Source organism: Chaetodon trifascialis, chromosome 11 (genome assembly GCF_039877785.1).
Source record: "Chaetodon trifascialis isolate fChaTrf1 chromosome 11, fChaTrf1.hap1, whole genome shotgun sequence".
NCBI classification, from domain to species: Eukaryota; Metazoa; Chordata; class Actinopteri; order Chaetodontiformes; family Chaetodontidae; genus Chaetodon; species Chaetodon trifascialis.
The window spans coordinates 4,196,297-4,211,177 of record NC_092066.1 but is presented as its reverse complement, the minus strand read 5'-3'; the positions used below and the strand labels follow the sequence as shown (position 1 = coordinate 4,211,177).

Below are 14,881 nucleotides of genomic sequence, written 5' to 3'. Positions count from 1 at the left end.
CTGTGGCTCCTCACTGTTCTTTTTCCATTTATCACAGCAGAGGCTGTCAGGTGGCGCAGGGTGAGCAGGTATTATAATAACACAGCTTTTGTGTAATAACAGCGCGAAAGGTGGTTGCAGGTGGATGCTATCAGTGAAAAAGCTCTTCAATCCTCCCATACGCCACCTGCTCTGCAGCCAACAGACCAGCTGCTGAGCGTGGAGTCAGATATTTCCCTCAGGTAAAAGGTAAAAAAACAGCTTAAAGGGAAACCGCTTGATGTGTAAAAGAGCAACGGTTTGTCCCAGAGGTGGAGGAAGGTTTCAGATCCTTTACATGAAACCACACTGAGGAAATACTCTGCAACCAGTCCTGCACTGAAAATGTTATGGAGTAAAAGTATGTGAGTATAATCAGGAAAATGTACTGAAAGATCAACTCCCAGTGTGTCTCCGTGCAGCCTGTCACCGCCAGATAACAAGGATGTCCTCTAGTGGTCACATCTAAATCTTCATGCACTCAGTCACCACTGGAGGGCGCCAGATCACAATCAGTGCGGTGCCTGCACCCTGCACGCAGGACAGCAGTGCTTAAATTAGTGTTTTATTTCAACTCTTTCAGGGGCCTGGAGATAAAAAAAAAAAAAAAAAAAAAAAAATCCAATAATTCACATGCAAGAAGCAAAGATTAGAAAAAAGTCATATTTTTTTTTGTCACATAAATCCAAGCCTGCATCATCATCACACCTTCATCTGACCCTGACCAATAAATAATCCCAAGTTTATTTTAATAAGGATTTAAAGGAGCTGCAGCAGAAACACAAACTGACCCCAGACCAGCTGAGGCATCTGGAAGTCTCATGACGGAGCAATCAGATTATTTGACACACCTGAAGCCAGTGATGTAAGAACTGGACTGAGGTGGTCTCTGCTGGTCTTACTGAGGACTCTGAATCGGCTGTAAAGGCAGAATCGTCGAGCATGAACACATCAAAAAGTTTTTCTGATTCCTGCTGAGACATAAAGGACTGCAGCGCGGCTCCTTGTGTTCCAGCTTTGTTTACGGGGCCTCAGTCACTTGCGTCGTGATATAAAAGCAGGAGTCGTCTGCTGGCTGCTTCCTCCTGCTGGAGTTTTTTGATGAATCAGACTCCAACCCACTTTGACTGCCTCTGGATATTGGTGTCAAGAGGTAACACACACACACACACACACACACACACACACACACACACACACACACACACACACACACACACACACACACACACACACACACACACACACACACACAGTTTCTCATCTCTTGCTGTTTGTCATAAATGAGGATCTATTGTGTGCAGGTGGCAAAAGGGAAAGTTTGCTGCCTGCTGACTGGAGGCCTGCGGGTATTTTAATTTCAGGAGAATGTGTTTATTTCTATTGTTATGAGGACCAGGTGTCCGCAAACATGAGCTCACCCTCTCCCACCCCCCCCTTTGGGAACTGAACACAGTATTTCTGAGGCAGATTATTGCACAGCCTCAGGTTTGCTGTGATTTGACTGAACATAAATTACGTGAAAAGCGTTCAGGAAGCTGAATTCACTGAGTTCATGTTCTAGGAGGGGTCTCCTGGGCACAGACGAGCCATGGGCCCCTTTGATCACCTGCTGGTAGGAATGAGTGGATAAACGTAGATGTATTCAAAACTATGCACCTGTACAATTTGACACTGTGAGCAGCAGTGAAGTCTTGTCATTTCATGGTGATGCACTTGATTTGTACGTATTCTTAGACTGACGCCATCACTGCTGACGCAAAAGTGTTTACTCCTCAGTTTTTGTTCAGATTAAACAAACGTCAGTGAGCTTCAGAGATGTTGGTCGGTGGACCAAACTAAGATAAGATCGACTAAGCTAAGCTAAGCTAAGCTAACCAGTGGATCAAAAGCCATCAAGCAATTTAATATGTTCTGTAATTAACTGAATTATTTAATGAATCATTTTATTAATTAAAACGTGCTGATATAAAGCCATGATTTTCTGATATCAACTGAGAGTTTTCTGGAATCTTTGCAAAAATGAACATTTGGCTGCAGACAGGCGTTTGAACTCTATTTGAGGACATTTTTCAAATTTCAGTTTCCTTCAGCTCAGCGGATATTTCAGCTTCTCCGCCTCAACAGGAGAACCGCTGTCCTCTCTGACCTGCCTTCATCTCAGAACCTGCGTTATTTCCGACAGCACCTGAAAGCAGCAGCAGTGCTGAATCAGAGTAGAGAGCTCGTCAAGTCAGATTCAACAAGATTACATCCGGATATCGCACGAATTACCTTCAAAATAAAGGTTTAAAAGAATTGGGTGCCGTGGACTACAGACTGAAGAAAAATACATTCATGGATCAAAACTTCTGTAAACTTTGGTAAATATATTATTATTTGTTTTTACTTATGTAACACATAAAAAAACACAACAACAAAAACTGATAACACAAGGCACCAGATGTATGAATTATCAAAACACAAATGAGGAAGTAAAGCATCACCTCGAAGATATTTTATTTAAATAGTAACACTGGCTATACTGTTTATCTATAATGGTTTTATTTCTAAACTTACCACAGATGAAAAAAACACTTTCTTGGGTAAAAAAAAAGAAAAAAGAAACAAAAACAGGAAAATAATACTAAAGATCATTATTTTTCCAAGAGCATTAGTTTAGAACTGTTGTTTTGTCTTGTCAATTATTTATTTGTTATTTTAAGCTCTGTTTTTGAAATCTTACATTTCAAATGCTCTGTGATTGTTGCTGTTGCTCTGTGATTTATATGAATAAACTTCATTTACTGCTTGAACCAATTTTACAGCCATCATTGAGTCCATCCTCACCTCCTCCATCACCATCTGGTACGCTGCTGCCACCACCAAGGACAAGGGCAGACTGCAGCGTGTCATTCGGTCTGCAGAGAAGGTGATCGACTGCAATCTCCCGTTTCTTCAAGACCGGTACACCTCCAGGACCCTGAGGCCTGCAGGAAAGATTGTGGCTGATCCCTCCCACCCCGGACACAAACTCTTTGAGTCACTCCCCTCTGGCATGAGGCTGCGGTCCATCAGGACCAAAACCTCACACCACAAGAACAGTTTTTTCCCATCTGCTGTCAGCCTTATCAGCAAGGCCTGGAACCCCCCCTGACACTTCACACTTCACCTCTGCCTCTACTTGTCACATTGACAGTGCCATAACTCCATGCGTTACATTAACGCTCAGCTTGGATTTCCTTTTTTGGATTTGCACATTTGTGAACTTTCGATGAAAACAGACTGTGTATATATATATTTCTATTGTTATATTTTGTACTTTTTAATAGGCTATTTTTAGAAGATTTGTCATGCCTTAACATCACCAAAACAAATTCCTTGTATGTGTAAAATCGTACTCGGCAATAAAGCTTTTTCTGGTTCTGATTTCTTTAATTTTTTAACTTCAGCCTTTGCGGCTCACAGGTTTTTATTTTTAAAATCCAGACCGGAAACGCCGTGCCTAAGCGCTCGTGCCTTGACGCGGAGAGAGCTGGCGCCTCCAGCAGCAGCAGCAGCAGCAGCAGAAACGCCCTGCATCCTCTCTCCTCTCCTCCGACATCCATCCGTGCGCCCCGGCTCCCCTCCACTCCCCTCGCCGCCGAGGAGCCACTCTGAGCGGGAAGGAAGACGAACCAAACCTCGCTGGAAGAAATGGCCTTTTAACACTTGAGAGAATAACCCAGAAGAGACATGGATCCTTTGCCTTTTTCCTTCCTCCACCTCCTCCTCCTCCTCCTCGCTTCCCTCAGCTGCCTCCTCGCGGCTGCTGACAGGAGATTCGGTGAGTAAATTAACGGATGATTATTGTCTTTCTGGCCGGAGCCGCATCCCGCAGAAACCTCAGAGCCATTTTGCAGACAGATCCGAGGACGCGATTTTTTTCTGATCTGTGTCAATATTTGTATGAGCGGAGCTGCCAGGACCCACAGGCTGCTCCACTGCAGCTTCACCTGAGCCGAGAAAAACAAACACGGTCATCCGGTTTGACAAAGATCCGCCGCAGACGCGCGAGTTCCTCAGAAAGATCACAGAAATGATGGAAGAGCCGCGAAAAGGCGCCGCTGCGCACCGAGGAGACGCTGCGCGCGCCGGCGGCGGGAGCAGGAGGGAGCGACCGCGAAACTGACCTTTATTCCATCAACCACACGTGCGAGTCAGGGCTGTTTCTAACTGCAATTAAAACTGAGATTAAATAAAATATTCAAAAAATAATTCAGATTAGTTGAAAATAATACAATAATAACACAAAATTTCAAAAATAAAAAAGTACATGCATTATAATAAGTGATATATATGAAATAAGATTTAAAAAGTAGCCGTTTGCTCAGGAAATAAAATAAAAATCAAAGTAAAGACAGTAATAAGATAATATAATTAAATTATTATTAGAATGATTCAGAATTCCATTAATAAGCTACTGACAAAATAAAAATGGAGGTAATGAACATACAAAACATGTTCATGTGGAAATATTTATTTATATATTTATTTCAAAAACATAAAAACAATTGAAGAAAGCAGTAGATAAAGACTGTGGAGATGAATGAAATAAAGGGAATAAATGACACACAGCAGCGCCAAATGCAAACACAAGAACAACCATCAGTGATGCGAAGCGCCGAAAAACCAGCTGGTCCACTCAGCATCCTGTTTCCAGCTCTGCGCTCCTCACACAGGCAGCTATTGATCGTGTGTGTGTGTGTGTGTGTGTGTGTGTGTGTCTATAAATAGCTGATATCTAATATTTCCTGACTGATTGGGGATTGGGAGCCTGCAAGATGACTGATGCAGAAATGTGTTGTAGAGGATAGTGAGAGGAGGAGGAAGAGCAGGAAGAAGCTGGTGCTGAGAGGCAGGGATGTGTGTGTGCATCCAGACCCTCCTCCTCCTCCTCCTCCTCCTCCTCCTCCTCCTCCTCCTCTCTCCTTAAGATTACATAACCAGCATACAGACAGTATGGCAGCCACAGGACAGACTCCGCCGAGGAGACGAGCAGCAAACGGCAGAGAGCTGCAGCGTCCGTCTCATTTACACGTTCAGCCTCAGAAACCACCAGCCGTCTCTAAGTGTCCTCTGATTGGCTGATCTGCCTCTAACCTCACTGATGGATATGCTTTAATCACCAATCCTGCAGTAACCCCACAGGCCTGTTTGGTTTTTAGTTTTTCACAAACAGAGCAGAAATGTTGCTCTGCTTCTGTCGCAGTTACAGCAAATACGTAACATAGCTAAAATCATGTTAGCTGCTTTACGCAGCGTGTCCTGCAGAGGCCACCGTACTATGGCTCAACGTAAACAGGAGGAAGTTGAATGAAGGTGGAGCTCAAAGCACCAGAACATAGATGTAAATAAATACTTTAGAGCGTGTGTGGCCTCTGATTGGTCGTTCACTCGTGAATCCCATCGTGTTATTGGCTCTGTCTTGTGCCCTTTTTCGACGCCTGCTTGCTTGTGTTATGTGGAGGCGGGTCCAGGAGGAAGCTGGTGTTGAGTCGGCGTGCTGCACGGTCAGGAAAGGCGATACACAAACACTTAGTCTCACGCTGTGTGACTTCATTTGAGGAAACATTAATGTAGTGAGAATTTATTAAGGCGGTTGATTCTGAGTGAGGCTTTGTGGGTGGTGGGGCGTGGCATGGCGACCCTCTGCAGGTCACCTGACTCTGAATACGACGTCTGCATGAGCAGCTAGTTGTCCCTCCTCTTCGTAACGTAAGAGTCACGTCCAGCATATGTTCTGCTGTTCTGTTTCTATCTTTCTCTTGAAATTTAGTTCAAACTAGCACAGTAAGAACTTTCCTCCATCTCTTCCAATGTGGTTTTCACGTCCTGTGCTCATCTGAATTTGACGTCACGTGACTCCAAACCACCTAGAATCTCTGAATGACTGTCGCCATCTTGGTTTATTGGAGCCAGCCGTTTCCAAACTGTGTTTGCAGACAGTGGTTTTCCTTCATCCAGTCATGTGTTCACAAAGTGGTGAACCTTGCTCCATCCTCTATGAACGGCTGAGCCTTGCCAGGATGCCCCTTTCATACCCAATCACGATCCTCTCACCTGATTACCTGTGGAACGCATTCCACATCTTTCCCAGCCTTTGAACCGTGTTGCTGTGTCAGATTCACAATAAGCAGATATTTATAAAGTCAAGCATTAAATATGTTTTCTGTGTGACGGTTGAAGTCTTTGAATGACTGCTCGTGTTGTAGTTGAGCAGGATGTAATGAAGCACGTTGCTGTCGTCCTGTGTGTCTCTCAGCACCGGTCTGATGACATAATTTGATGTTTTTTCTACGGAGTTTGGTTCAGGGAAACGTCCCCGTCCTCTCAGTCCACCAGCGGACTTGAAGAAGTTCAAAGACTAAATGAGTTAAGTGGAGCTTTTACCTGCAGTGTCCCACCGCACATCGCTTGTTAGCGCTAATAGTTGCTCCTGCACACCTTTAGCCTTTAGCTGCATTGTTTGTGCTGGATGATGAAGTGGGAGCTGCAGCCTGCAGGAACGCTGCCCAGTCGAAGCACCGCCACCGCTTGGCTTCCCGCCGCTCGCCTTGACAGGTGATACAAGCCACATTTCCACCTTAAGAGGTCACCTGAGGCGGAACCTTCCGTTTTTATTTCTGCCAGGAGAAGTCGGGTCAGAGCGCTGTCTCTCGTTCAAAGGCCACTTCATGCGGTTTTGCCTGTTTTTGGTGGGTCTGTGTTGAAAATGTGCACAGAATAAGACATTTCTATCAAGAGTCAGGTTTGAGGTGCCGTCACTTGACTGCTTTTCCTTCCCTTCATTGATTGACAGGAAGCTCTATAAGATGTCAGAAAATAGAGAAAAATGTAAATTGCATTTTCCCACGGCCCAGGTTGATGCCTTCATAGTTCTTATTTTGTTCAAGCAGCAGTTCAATCTTCAATTTACAATGATCCAAAACAGAAAATCAGGAAATCTTCACATCTTTGAGAATAAATGGTCACACATGAAACAGCATTTCATACGAGATGCTGCAAATTCACCTGATCTGTAACTTTCAGACGTTCCTCAGGTGAATTGTCAGATTTCTGATGTGAGTCTTTTCCAGTTTCGGAGCTAAATGTCAGTTTTGGGGATTTCATGATGATCAGTTTTTGAAACTTTAATTATTGAGGTGTTGATGCAGCCGACAATCAATAATTTAAGAGTGAAAGAAGCCGTTCGTCACTGTGAATGCTTCCACTGTTGACACTGAACACCTCAGTGGATGTACTTTTCTGTCATCCTGTAGTTTCTGAAGACGAGCTTGCAGTCGGACTCTGTGTTTTCGAGTGTTCGGCTTCATTTTAAAGCCTCTCTGAGCCACATTTTACCTCCTGAGATTTGAACCGCAGCCTGCGCTCGGCTCGGCTCTCCTAATCATTAACGTGGACCTGGAGAAGGTCACCGCTGGTTCGCCTGGTGTGACCGTAGCCATGGCAGCGCTCATTAACATTTCATTCGTGCTGATTGGTTGCTCGGGTCGGGGGCCGGGCTGCAGAGCCAGTTTACTGCAGCTGTGCTGGGAGACGTGTGGACGTGGACAGAGACAGGAGGACGGGAGCTCACAGCAATCTGATTTTAGTTGCAGTAAAAGGTCTCATGATCTGTGTGTGTGTGTGTGTGTGTGTGTGTGGTCATGTCGATCATCTGACGTCATCACTGTCAGTGTTTATCTGACGTTATGAATCTAATAAAGAGTAACGCTGCAGAGGAGACTCTGACGCGTCGGTTTGTTGGTGAGGAAGCTCCGTTGGCTTTATTGATCTTTTGGCTGCATCGACTTGACGTTCATCAATAAGCTGATCATTTGGGATCAGTGTTTATTGATCGCAGAGGCGGTGAGTGTGATGAACGGCCTGCTTGATTGATGCCTCCTCCTGTTCAGATGTCTTCTCACCGCACAGGTGAAACCACATCAGCTCTGAGTCTGATTGGTCCTGCAGGACTAATCGTGCTTCCTGTTCAGTGTCTCAGTGCTGTTTTCTTTTCTGGTCAGTCTCCCGGTCGGCGCCTGGACGTTTGTGGCTTTAAGCAGTTTGGATCTTTCTAGAACTGATCGATCCATTGCTGATCCATCTGACTTCCTGTAAGTTGTCTAAACATGTGATGCAGTTACAGCATGTCAGTAGACGCAGTAATACGGACATATTTGCCTGATAGAAGGACTTTAATTGTCCACGACCGCCAAATACTTACTAGTTGAATCTGAAATCGGCAGTCTCACCTCCTGGAGCTTGATTTTCCTGAAACTTCTGGTTTATTAAACTTTGGTTCTTAAACATAACACTAAGTACAGTTAAGTTGCACATAAACATGCAGTAAAGCTGCAGTTTATTGGATCTAGAGGGATCATTGCCATCATTTCAGGTGCTCGCTTTCTGTGTAACCTCCAATTAAAGTGTCCTTCAGAGCTCAAAATATTGGTGAAAGTTGCATATTGCAAGCAAAAGTGTTTGGTGTTATTCAACCTTAACCAAAATCTTAACACCTTAGGTTTAACGCAGGCAAATGACAAATAATGTTCAGACCGTTTACGGCCACGGTTTGTCATTAAAAGCTGCTGCAGGAAAAGTGATTTCCTGAAGCGCCATAACTTGGATTGTTTGTTGGAAAAATTAAAAATCCAGTCTGGACCGCACATAATGAAGACAGCCAGCATCTGAGAGCTCCAGCGAAAGAGAGCTCTGAACACAGAGCGCCGCGCCGTCATTTGAACAGATGGATGGATGAATGCCGCGGATTTGAACAATCAGGGGAAGAGCAGAGGAGAGGAGGATGAGAGGAAGGGGATGAAAGGACGAGGGAGGAGGTGATGGAGGCGGTTGTTTTGTCGCTGCAGGAGACAGAGGAGGGGAAGACAGAGAGAGATTACCGCCAATTTAAGCAGAGCTGCTCATACAAACCTCCTAATTGAGAAATGGATTTCCCCGCTCCGCTGCCACGAAATAAAAATGATCAAATGCGTCCAAACTCTTCCTTTAGCGCGCATCTAAGTCGTCAGGTGGCGTCTTGTCGCGATTGATCGTTTCTCTCGGAGGCCCAAACAAATTGGCTTGCCGTCATGTTAAAAGCGAAGCGCGGCACAAACACGAAAACACGTCTGCTGCGCACATGCAGTCGAGATAGACGACGTGCAGGCAGCCAATTAGGAAATCCCTTTCTGATCAGCCACGGGAAAAAACCTGAGCGTGAAGTCAGCCTTTAGATCGACAGCGGGAGCTAAGAATAAAACTACAAAGACAGGGAGAGCTTTAAAAAGGCCCGGCCCCCCCCCCCCCCCCAACGTGTTATCAACTGCCCGGAGATGTAAACACCCCCGAGGAGATAACATTGTGTGGTGGAGAAGGTTGGAGCCAAACGCTGAAGGAAAATGATGAAAGTGGTTCGCTGTAATCGAGACAGAAGGCCACATAAAGAGAGTCAGAGGCCGGTGATGGAGACAGACACGACTAAACGTAATATCTCACTCATTATATGAACAGATCAAGTGAATGTTTGCTGACCTCGCCGATCGTAACCATCCAGCCATTGCATCTGGAAATGAGCAGAACTGTAAACTGGGAGAGCCAGTTAATGATTTTCTTGTGTTGTCCAGATGTTAAAAAAGCACCTTAAAAATAGAAGAAAATCATTTAAAATACACAGCATTATAACTATGCACTAATTAGCTTAGCCAACTAGCTACTCAGGGTTAAAGCCAAACGCCGGCTAGATATTTTCATTTTCGTGTTGGTGAGTTCACTTTACGATGATCTGCGGGATAAAATTACTGTTTTTGTCAATGGAGTCTGGTGGCTTTGACCACAGCGATACAGCTGCTGGTGATGGTTAGGGTCCGAGATGCTGGCGCTCCAGTGTGACACCTAGTGGCAGTGAATGTCATATAGGACCTGCAAAGTTAATTAGCCAGATACAGTTGATCAAATGTGCAGCACTGAATAGTTTGGATTTAGCCTGACTGGAGGTTGAATGGAAAGGGGATTTTTAGGGGTGATGATGTAGAAATAAGGATTGTTCATCTCATAATGTGACGTCTTATCAATCATTCACTGCTGCATGGTCACTACACAGAAACAGTCCCTTTATTCATGGAGTGATTTTTTTTTTTTTTGTTGCACATCTTTTAACATTTTTAATGTATGTAAACAGATGTTGGTCTGTGTTTTCATATACTTCAGGATATGACGACAGTACGGGCGGGTTGTCGTTTATACAGCCAATTAAATCATTGGCTTTATTTTCCAAGGTGACCGCTCTCAGTTTAATCATTGGCCCTCTCCCACGGGAGCAGCAGGTGTCGCATGCAAACAGACAGATGGCATCCTGGGAAATGTAGTGCCTGTCCTCGTCAGCGAGCGCAGCTTGTAACGGCCCTGCCAGGAGGCATTAAAGGCCACAGCCTGGACGCTGCTCTTTGCTCACAGGGTGAAGCTGATTGAAATTCCGCTCCTCCCGCTTCGCCGGCTTGGCGTCCGTCCACAGTGCAACCTATTTCACACTCTACTGGTGTGGAGTGATGAAACCAGACAGCAAAAACTTAGGGTGGCAGCAAAAGTCCAAAAGCAGCATGCGGTGCCATCTTCCATATCCTCCACTTCTAACCAGCTCTTATCTGCAAGTCAAACAGGAAACAAAACTCTTATTTTTCCTTATATCCTCTTTCATTAAGTTGATTCATTAAAAGATGATCAGTGCATCAAATGTGTGACAGAACATTTTTATGGGTTTTCTGTGTTTGAAAACATTAAATATTGAATGTCAGGGAACATATTTTGCCAAAATGTGAAAACAGCATTTTGTTCTCAAATGTTATGATTCCCTTTCAGTTGTAAGCCTGTGTGATTTGCCTTTTTTGCTTCTGTATCTTTGTTCTTATTAAGCTGTTTTGAAGCATTTGGCCCAAAAGCAGCATGAATGGCCCAAAGCTGCTGTAATGAAGCTCTGACTCTTTGTAAACTGCGTTTCTGTGTTACATGTTTCTGCTTTTAACAAGACGGCGCCCGCTGGAAACGGCTGTGATTACCGGGTCCTTTTCCACAGAGATGTAAACAAATGCAGCCTCGGGTGATTCTCCCTTTAATTATACCAAAACAGAAACATAATGAATATCCAGCAAACATGACACAAGCTCATAGCAAATGACTTCACTCTGATTTGTCTTCGTTAAAGACAAACTGCGTCCCGGGCAAAAAGACACGATGCTGCTTGAAGCAGCGTGTGTGGAGCTGCTGTTGATTTGAGTCACAACGAGCCTGTTTTGTATGATTTATGCAGACGTTCCTGTTTTGTTTTACCCTTTTTCGCCACAGAATAATTGCAAATAGTGAATTTCAATTAATAAACTATCAAAGACGGAAGATCAAGTGCTTTGTGAAACACAAATAGGAATAATTCCACCTGATTACAGGAAACATCATTAATGTTATTAGAAACACCTACGACAACCTCACAAAATCTCCCGTGAAAAGGGCTGTAGACTACGTCACTTTTTATTATTAGAGCATCCAAACAGGGTTATGTTTGAGCAAATGATATTTAATTTTAGTTTTAGAAATGATATAAAACTGTAGTAAGTTAAGTGGGCCTGCTAACTAGCTCTGATACCAGAACAATGCTGCGTATGACACAGATCATCTTCTGGTGAGCGTACTCACTTCTTGCTTGGGACATGTAGCTTTAGCCTTTAGCATTATCATCGTGTACAGACCCTTTTGTTTGAAAACAGGTCAGCTGTAAATATTTAAAATGTCAGCTGGAGTTTATCGGCCAACTTATGGAGTTAGCGTTCAGTAGCTCATTAGCTGCAGCTGATAAAGTCTGCTAGCAACAATGGTCATCGCAAAATGCTAGCTAGTAGCTGGTAGCAACCCCTACTGGCTCAGTTCCATGGCTGTTACAGGCTGCTAATGCTACATCCGCCATTTTGTTGGATTTGTAACTGAGAAAATACATTTTTATCTTCTCCCAAAACGGCTTTGCTGGATCATTATCTGTAGGTTCCCTTTTAATTATAGCTGTTTTGTGACTGTGGTTTTGTTATTTGTTGATTTAGTTTTCCTGTGAGCTGTTTACTGCAGTGCTAACCAAGCTAGGCGAGGCTAATGTGTTGCTAATGTAACATTCTGAGTAGGCTAACTGTTAGCCTAAGTGTTTTTATAGTTTATTCTTTTTTTCTTCTGGATTCTGGGTGTATGTTTAGATAGATTACATTTGATTTAAGTCATATCATATGGATCTTAAATCTCTACCTTAAATCAGGACTCGGTGATACTTTTCTATTTGACAGTTAGCTAGTCTTTAATGGGGATTGCAGTTTCCTTGTTACTGTCCATATCCATTTTGTATTGTATCTGGTATGTCTTCTTTACTGAGCAAGAATACAGTCTTTACCTAATTTGAACCAAATGCTTTGAGTTGTTACTAGAAACACTTCCACTTCCATATCCTTTAAAAAGCAAAAAATGAGCATTATTAATGTTCCTTTGGAGGAAACGATTTGGGAAAAAAGTGTGAATTTCTCTAAAATCTCCAACCTCGTCAGACAACAGATGACCGAGGAGCATTTGAAGAGCTCCTTGTGAGTGTTTGTGTGGTTGTAAGTACACAAAAAATACAAGCCAAGGCCATCTGCTGTTCACACCAAAGAAAAGAAAGCAATACTGTGGGCACGATGGCCTCTCAGAGGCTGCGGAGGTTTGTAATAGAAAAGCAATCGCCTGGGCGCCAGACGTGGATGAATAATGAGCTCTGCCCTGCTGTAGTCTAAATGCTGATGCTGAGGTGATGTCCAATTGCTCCAAAACTGCTCCAGGTGAGCTGAAAGCAGATTTTAGGTTCAGGTGTGAGCGTCCATATTAGCAAACCCCCCTCGATAGACCACACAACGAGAGCTTGCGGAGCGTAGATGTGGAGGGAGATGAGGGGAGATGAGGGGGAGGTAAACGCTGCCACCCTTTGATCCCTGCAAGGCAGAGAGGCACTCAGTGACCAGTGTTGCCATGGTTACAGCATCCCATTGTTTTGCTGGTTTCAGCTGGTGGCTGTTACCGTCCCCAGAGTGTGTCCCTGTGTGTGTTTACAGCCACCTGAGTGCATACATTATGAATGAAACTGACACTAGATAAACTTTAAACTGCGTATTTATTAACACCGAAGTGCTAGAAGAAGCGTCAGTGGAAGTACTTTTAGTAGTACTAGAGAAGTAGTGGTACTGCTATTACTGATAGAAGTAATTGTTGGTGGAAGCAGTTAAAGTAGTAGTACTATTTGCTTAATAGCAGTAGCAGCAGTGTTAATCGTAGTAATAGCTATAATAGTAGTAGCACAGGCAGTAGTAGTAGTAGTAATTTGATTTGAACAGTAGTAGTGGTCTTAGTAGAAGTAGATTAGACAATGTAGTGGTAGTAGTAGTAGGAATAGTAATCACATTAAGAGAAGGATAGTAGATGTGAAGTGAGCAATAATAGTGGTAGCCATTTAATAACGGTAGTAGCAGTGGTAATTGTAGTAATAGTGGTAATAGTACTGTTACAGGCAGTAGATGAAGCAGTAGCCCAGTAGATACAGTAGCAGTAACAATAGTGGTAGAAGTAGTTCAGTTTAATAGTGGAAATAGTACAAGTAGTATTTTTAGTAGTAGTAGTAGTAGTGGTGGATTTAGTAGAAGTAGCAACAGTAGTGGACTCGCAAGAGGAGTAGTAGTAGTAGTAGTAGTAGTAGGGGTCTGAGACCAGTGTTAACAGTTTAACTCAGGCTTGCGACCTTCATCTGTTACCACAGTGGTTATCAGTTCCTCACACTGGACGGCCTTTATTGTGGCTGCAGGAAGCTCGTGGTCTGCATCAGCTAATGAATCCAAACTCAGATACTGTAAACGATGAAAGGAAAGAACACTGTGTTGGACTGTAACCTGCTATTACCTCCTGCTAAAGGACAAACCATCCTCTTCAGTGAACCTGCAGTGTTCATTTAACTGTGTTTGTATGAGAGTGTGAAGAAGTGCAACATGCTGCCTCATCTCCTGTAAGTGCGGGAGAATAAAACATGGCCGCCTCCCCTCCTCTCCTCTCCCAGAGGAGCGCTGAAGGAGCCGGTTTGATGCATCCTCTCAACCCAGTGTTAATTCAGGATAAGTGCAAGTTTTTGCTGTCCAAGCTGACAAATATAGCAATACAAAAACAGCCCAAAAGCACAAGAGATCTGAGGAGAAGAGTCTTATGAAGCCATTTAGTCTCTTATTCCATTTTTTTAAATTGACGGGCCAACACTGAACTGCAGGGTGAAACATTATATTACTCTGTTTCTTTAAAATCAAGATTTGTTAAGTGTCACTTCAACCTCATTCCAAAAAACAAGTTTTCTCACTTGTCTCTAATGGCTTTTTATGCAGATAGTTTGGCTTTCCTTTGTTTTCTGGGAGGTAAACTGAATTTTGTTTGAGGTACTCCTCAGAGGGACTACCTGAACCTGTGTGGGTATTATGTGTTTAATGGCAGACTCATGCTGGAAATCTGTGACTCACTTATAAAACCTGTGAGTGTGAGCTGGTTACGTGTCCACCAGCTAACCCGTGTGCCATCTTTGTGTTTCCCTGAAAACAGGTTGCCTGTTCGAGAGCGAGCTGTGTTCACCGTATGAGATCTGTGTCAACGGTAAGTCAGCTGACACACACCAACACACACGTTTCATCTGAATGCATCAATTACATGATGAGTGTTGAAGTATATTTGCACCACCTGCATCTCACAGTGCGGTGAAAAACACAGGATTTAAACTTCTCCTGCAGAAACAAGACTGCTCACGACGCTGGCGTCCCATTCGCTGTTTAAGTGA

The 14,881-nt window shown here is 43.7% G+C and overlaps 1 protein-coding gene across 2 annotated transcripts in view; it reads left to right on the top strand.

The window, feature by feature from the left end:
• Positions 1 to 3,498: 3,498 nt before the first annotated feature.
• The window catches only part of LOC139338435 (receptor-type tyrosine-protein phosphatase N2-like), a 174,030-nt gene continuing 162,647 nt past the window's right edge, over positions 3,499 to 14,881 (top strand). The window contains exons 1-2 of one of the 2 annotated variants that reach the window (XM_070973425.1): positions 3,499 to 3,823; positions 14,650 to 14,700. In XM_070973425.1, the coding sequence (XP_070829526.1) occupies positions 3,733 to 3,823; positions 14,650 to 14,700 (142 nt within the window). In that variant the 5' untranslated portion in view covers positions 3,499 to 3,732. The remainder of the gene's footprint in view (positions 3,824 to 14,649; positions 14,701 to 14,881) is intronic. The other variant, XM_070973426.1, reaches the window with a different exon arrangement.